This window comes from Gigantopelta aegis, unplaced genomic scaffold (genome assembly GCF_016097555.1).
Source record: "Gigantopelta aegis isolate Gae_Host unplaced genomic scaffold, Gae_host_genome ctg9544_pilon_pilon, whole genome shotgun sequence".
NCBI lineage: Eukaryota > Metazoa > Mollusca > Gastropoda > Neomphalida > Peltospiridae > Gigantopelta > Gigantopelta aegis.
In genome coordinates, this window is record NW_024537158.1 from 1 (window position 1) to 6,843 (window position 6,843).

At 41.0% G+C, this 6,843-nt stretch overlaps 1 protein-coding gene across 1 annotated transcript; it reads right to left on the reverse strand.

The window, feature by feature from the left end:
* Nucleotides 1-3,561: 3,561 nt before the first annotated feature.
* LOC121367153 lies at nucleotides 3,562-6,162 on the reverse strand. Its single transcript, XM_041491294.1, has 3 exons — nucleotides 6,036-6,162; nucleotides 5,282-5,455; nucleotides 3,562-4,835 (listed from the first exon to the last, which is right to left on the reverse strand). Exons 1-3 carry the CDS (start codon nucleotides 6,145-6,147, stop codon nucleotides 4,684-4,686), a joined length of 438 nt encoding a protein of 145 aa, XP_041347228.1. The 5' UTR covers nucleotides 6,148-6,162; the 3' UTR covers nucleotides 3,562-4,683.
* Nucleotides 6,163-6,843: the final 681 nt, after the last annotated feature.

A 6,843-nucleotide genomic window follows, 5' to 3' on the forward strand; every position in this document is an offset into this window, starting at 1 on the left:
AGTTTACAGATGCTTTTTTGTTGTTGTCATACCCTGATGAACATAACAGAAATAACAGAAAATACTTGGTATTAATTGATATCACTTTCACAAATATAGTTAGTAATTTCTGTACCATTTGGCTTTAGATCAACAACTGAGGCAAATATGGTACAAGACATGCAAAGTAAAGTTTGTTTTATTTAACGACGCCACTAGAGCACATTGATTTTTTTATCTTATCATCGGCTATTGGGCGTCAAACATATGGTCATTCGGACACTGGTTTTTAGAGGAAACCCGCTGTTGCCACATAGGCTACTCTTTTATAACAGGCAGCAAGGGATCTTTTGTTTGCTCTTCCCACAGGCAGGATAGCACAAAACATGGCCTTTGTTGGACCAGTTATGGATCACTGGTCGGTGCAAATGGCTTAGACCTACCCATTGAGCCTTGCGGAGCACTCACTCAGGGTTTGGAGTCGGTATCTGGATTAAAAATCCCATGCCTCGACTGGGATCCGAACCCAGTACCTACCAGCCTGTAGACCGATGGCCTAACCACGACGCCACCGAGACCGGTACAAGACATGCATGCATTCTTACAAATGATGAATCGCAGTGACTGCCCTTTCTGCAGAACAGGATAGCGGTGACTTGTCTGTGACCAGTGCACCACAGCTGGACAAAGGCCATGGTATGTGCTTTCCTGTCCGTGGGAAAGTGCATATAAAAGATCCCTTGCTGAATTACAAAAAAATAAAAATACCGGCCTCGGTGGCGCAGTGGTTACGCTATCGGACTACATGCTGAGACGAGCACGCTGCTGATCATTAACTGCACTCAGTTTACAGGGTCGGATCCAGGAAATATTTTACGGGGGTGACTAACTGGGGGAAAGGAGCATATGAACCAACTCGTCAAAGGGGCATACCAATAAGAGAAAAAACGGGGAATTTGAATATATCATTTATGAATTCCGACATGTAATGTTCAAAAGAAACCAAAGTGACTTTTATATGCTCTTTCTCACAAACAAGATATCACATACCACGGCCTTTGATATAGCATGATGCCCTCCCCCCAAAAAAGAAAAAAACAACAACAACCGATAACCCACTGAATTTAAGAGGTATGGGGACTATAACTTTGATATTACACTCCCATTACTCTATGGGGATTGTGGGGCGAGACGTAGCCCAGTGATGCGCGGTCGATTTGGGATCGATCCCCGTCAGTGGGCCCATTGGGCTATTTCTCGCTCCAGCCAGTGCACCACGACTGGTACATCAAAGACCGTGGTGTGTACTATCCTGTCTATGGGATGGTGCATATAAAAGATCCCTCGCTGCTAATCGAAAAGTAAAAAAGTAAAGTTTGTTTTATTTAACGACACCACTAGAGCACATTGATTTTTTATCTTATGATCGGCTATTGGACGTCAAACATATAGTCATTCTGACACCTTTTTTTTTTAGAGGAAACCCGCTGTCACCGCATAGGCTACTCTTTTACGACAGGCAGCAAGGGATCTTTTATTTGCGCTTCCCACAGGCAGGATAGCACAAACCATGGCCTTTGTTGAACTAGTGATGGATCACTGGTCGGTGCAAGTGGTTTACACCTACCCATTGAGCCTTGCGGAGCCTAATCGAAAAGAGTAGCCCATGAAGTGGCGGCAGTGGGTTTCCTCCCTCAATATCTGTGTGGTCCTTAACGAACGACATATAACCATAAATAAAATGTGTTGAGTGCGTCATTAAATAAACCATTTCTTTCCTTCTTATGGAGATTTGCCACCGTCAGTGAAAAGTTAAAATACATGTAGCAACATGTACAACCCCCCCCCCCAAAAAAAAAAAATTGTAAGTAAAAAATGCGACGCCAAAAGCTAAGTATTTTTTTTTTTATCTACCTTTGGTTACTTTAAAAAGGTGGTCCATGTGTCTTGCATGTATACTGCTCTGAAATGACATTTTTTTCATAAGGAAATCGCTTGTCCGATTTCTTCCATTTTTCTTATTTCGTCTTTTAGTTCATTTTTCTTGAATACTACTGTGCCGTAAACAATGGTTAATAACCGACCTCGGTAGCGCACTTATTAAGCCATCGGACTACAGGCTGGTAGGTGCAGGATTAGCAGCCCGGTACTGGCTCCAACCCAGAGCGAGTTCTTAAGAGCTCAATGGGTAGGTGTAAGGCCACTACACCCTCTTCTCTCTCACTAACCACTAACCAACTAACAACTAACCCACTTTCCTGGACAGACAGCCCAGATAGCCGAGGTGTGTGCCTAGGACAGCGTGCTTGAACCTTAAATGGATATATGCACGAAAATAGGTTAAAACAGAAAGAATGGTAGATAAATGAGTAGCTTTTGGTGTCGCATTTTTGTAAACAGACAATTTTAAATCCGTTGTTAGTTTAACAATAGTTGACCTACAATTTTTCACTGAATGTGGCAAATATCCATATAGTAATGCGTACGAAATATTTTAGTTAACTGCATATTCAGTAGGGTTATCGGGTTTTTTTTTTTTTTTTTTTTTGGGGGGGGGGGGGGGGGGTTCGGGGTGAGCACCAGATGTTACGTTGCACTGGTTGGAACTGGAAAACATATAACCAGAGAATGGGTCCACCGAGGAGTTTCGCCAGTGTTGTAAACGGTTTGTTTGTTTTATTTAACAACACAACTAGAGCACATTGATTTATTAATCATCGGCTATTGGATGTCAAACAGTTGGTAATTCCTGACTCGTAGTCATCAGAGGAAACCCGCTACACTTTTCTAATGCATCAAAGGATCTTTTATATGCACTTTCCCACAGACAGGTAAGCACATACCACGGCCTATGACCAGTTGTGGTGCACTGGTTGGAACGAGAAAAAAGCACTGGTTAGAACGAGAAAAAACACAATCAGATGAATGGATCCATAAGAGGCGTTTCGATCCTGCAATGCAAGCACCTCAAGCGAGCACTCAACCGACTGAGCTATAATGAGTCAACCCGAATAAATAATAACACGGTCATATTTAAAAATATCTTTTTATTTGAAACAAAAAATCTTGTTACATTCGTTCAAAAAAAGATAAAAACCTGCATCATGAATGTGGAAAACATTAACCTTTAAAATTAATTATAAAATGAACTTTGGTTTCTTGAAGAATGAGAAGATCTGACGAAATATTCAGTATAATAACAAAGCATAAGAGATTCAGAATTCAAAACATTTATATAATAATGCATAGTTAAATTATGAGATTGAAGGAGGCGAGATCGCATATTTTGACGAAGAAGTAAAATGCATTATGCCTGAAGTGTTTCTGTACATAATTCTGCATACAAAAAGCATAAAGATTTTATTAAAGGGACAGACCCTAGTTTTTAAACACTACAGCACATTATATCATAATTAGAGCCGTTTATGATCACTGAAATCAAACATTACTTGTATTTCATTCTTTATATTATCTATTTCCGTACAACCGAAGTCATCCTAGTGTTTGTAGTGCCAAAAATTGCATTTTTAATATTTTTAAAAACGCACGTGCGTCTGAGATGTAGCGGTTTATCGATTCGAGTTCTAGTCTATTTTTAAGGATATTTCCTGTTTTGACGTCACAGACTCTTCTTTCACTCTATTGTAACTTTATCCAAATGAGTTACAGGTTTGTAAATGAACTAAACTTAGTGTCCATGTTTTTAAGGGTTAAACCTAGGGTCTGCTCATTTAATATAGACACTTCTACAATTAAAACACTAACAAATGGACATAGCACACTTCCTAACATGTAAATGGTTTTAAAGCCATAATATACATATGATAGAATATTACAAACGACTACATCTAAAAGTAAATCTAAAATATATATTAGACCCTGCCGATTTATGTAGAAATGCAGATTATTCAAATTTGAGTTTCGATAGTTTCCGTAATAATATATACATGTGTGTGTGTATATATATATATATATATAAACAATATTTTAACATTACAATCAAAATATGTATACCACAAACTGTAAACTTGACACCAATGGTTTGTTTTGTTTCATAATATTCAAAAGAAATATTTTAAAATGTCAGGTTACAGTATGATGGAACATGTAACTGCATATTGTTTCATTATTTAGAAAAAAAAACCCAAAAAACATTCTTATTGTCAGACCTGGTCAAACGTGAAAAGTACAGACATCTAGATTCTGTTTTCTTATAAAAGTCTGAATAACACAGCATATAATGATTGTAGATATATTTGTTTAAAGAGCTCCAGGGGCGTAGACTGGGGTATCTGAGGGTGCGGTGGGGGTGGGGTGGTGTGTTTTTTTTTGATTTTGCCCCCCCCCCCCCCCCACCCCCGCGGAAGCTAAAACAAGTTTTTACAGTCCAACTTTAAGCTATTCATATAGATATCCAAGAAAAATGTTCACAAAAGGTCCAATAGATTCATATTCGACCCCCCCCCCCCCCCCCCCCCGATTCAATTCACGCCGCGCCCCCAACGAATCTCCCCACGCGGAAGCTAAAAGTTTTAGCTTTTTTACCGTGCAATATAAAGCTATTCATATATCTGTCAAGGAAAATTTTTCACAAAAGGCTCCGATAAATTCATATTCGAACCACCCACCCACCCCACCCCCAGATCGTGATCACGCTACGCCCCTGAGCTCCAGCTGGCAACGCAGCTAGAGAATTACATCAGTTTAGAAGCCAAGGATTCTGTATTGACTGAGCTCGTCTTTAACAGGCAGCACTTCGAAGCGCCCATCGTCGCACTGCTTCGGGACGTCGAACACAGATGGGTCTTTGATGCCCAGTCGGAAGTTCGCGAAGCCCACGGTCTCTTCAATTGCCACTAGAAAATATATGGAAACAAGGTTGATTATTAGGCGTGGATCTAAGACTGGTGGTGGTGGTGGTGGTGGTGGGTGGTGGTGGTGGTGGTGGTAGTGGTAGGGGAAGGAGAGAGAGAGAGGAAGAGAGAGAGAGAGAGAGAGAGAGAGAGAGAGAGAGAGAGAGAGAGAGAGAGAGAGAGAGAGAGAGACAGACAGACAGACAGACAGACAAACAGGTAGACAGAAAAAGAGACAGACAGGTAGACAGAAAAAGAGAGAGAGAGAGCGGGGCACAGAGAGAGAGAGAGAGAGAGAGAGAGAGAGAGAAGGCACAGAGAGAGAGAGAGAGAGAGAGAGAGAGAGAGAGAGAGAGAGAGAGAGAGAGAGAGAGAGAGAGAGAGAGAGAGAGAGAGAGAGAGAGAGATTGATCAAGAAATGAATCAAGAAATGAAAGATAACAACTTACTCCCTTTCACTCTCCCAAACAAGGCCTCGCCAATGGGTATACAGTTCTTGGTCACTGAAGCATAGATGTGAAGACGTGTCATTCCTTTTCCTCGGAAATCCACATAGTAAGTGTCACCTTGCAGTTTGTTAGTCCCACTGCCCATGTAGAAATGTCCGACACACTTGGCAGTGTCTGAAGAAAAAAACCCCAACAAGCATTATGAGAGTACTGCTAAAGCAATATATGTATTACACCGGGCCTCATATCTCCTAAGTTCAAAGGCCACAACTCCGTCAAAAATGGGTAAATTGCCATCAAAGTCAAATATGGTCTGTAACAGTACATGATAAAGCTATACACAAAAGGCCTGGAGCCTATTTCACTAAACATCGTAAGTTACGTTTTGAACGTAAACGTAAATCTACGATTCTTATTACTATTATAGTTCAACAAATATAGTTAGAAGAACCCATATTTCATTTTCTTTTGTCTTTAAAATACTCCAGCTTCCGTGATGATGTAAGTTTCTGCGTGAAATTGATGCCAAACACGTGTAAACGCACGGCCGGTGTAACTGCTAGTAGCAGACGTAACTTACGATGTTTTGTGAAATAGGGCCCAGGGCCCCATTCCACGAAGCGATCTTAGCTCAAAGATCACCTTTTGTACATAACTACCGTATGTACTTAAGATGATCTTAGGGCTTAGTGGAAGATCGCTTAGTGGAATATATCAAGGCCTACTGCACATATATATGTATGTATATACTCACCGGGAATACACCTTTCTCTAAAGGGTCGGGTCATTTTTTTCTTGTAGCATTTCTGCCTCTTGAGGTCAACAATATACAAAGTTTTCTGAAAGAGAACACACGTTTTAGACATCGATCGAAAGAAAGAAATGTTTTATTTAACGACGCACTCAACACATTTTATTTACGGTTATATGGCGTCAGACATATGGTTAAGGACCACACAGATTTTGTGAGGAAACCCGCTGTCGCCACTACATGGGCTACTCTTTCCGATTAGCAGCAAGGGATCTTTTATTTGCGCTTCCCACAGGCAGGATAGCACAAACCATGGCCTTTGTTAAACCAGTTATGGATCACTGGTCGGTGCAAGTGGTTTACACCTACCCACTGAGCCTTGCGGAGCACTCACTCAGGGTTTGGAGTCGATATCTGGATTAAAAATCCCATGCCTCAACTGGGATCCGAATCAGTACCTACCAGCCTGTAGACCGATGGCCTACCACGACGCCACCGAGGCCGGTTGACATCGATCGAAGAAAGGAAGAAGGGTGAAATGTTTTATTTAACGTTGCACTCAACACATCGTTTTTAGGATTACAAAATATATATGGCATCGGCCATATTATATATTATTACATATAACGAGAGAGGAAATAATTTAACTCAAAAAGAGTATCAAAACTGTAATGAACTGGGGACGGTGAACTGGGGACGGTGAACTGGGGACGGTGGACTGGGGTACTGCCTCCCCCATCTTTGAAGACAATGCACCCTCCTCCCCAGTTGAAAATCGACAGCGCTGTTCGATTATAATTCGAAAATTGGA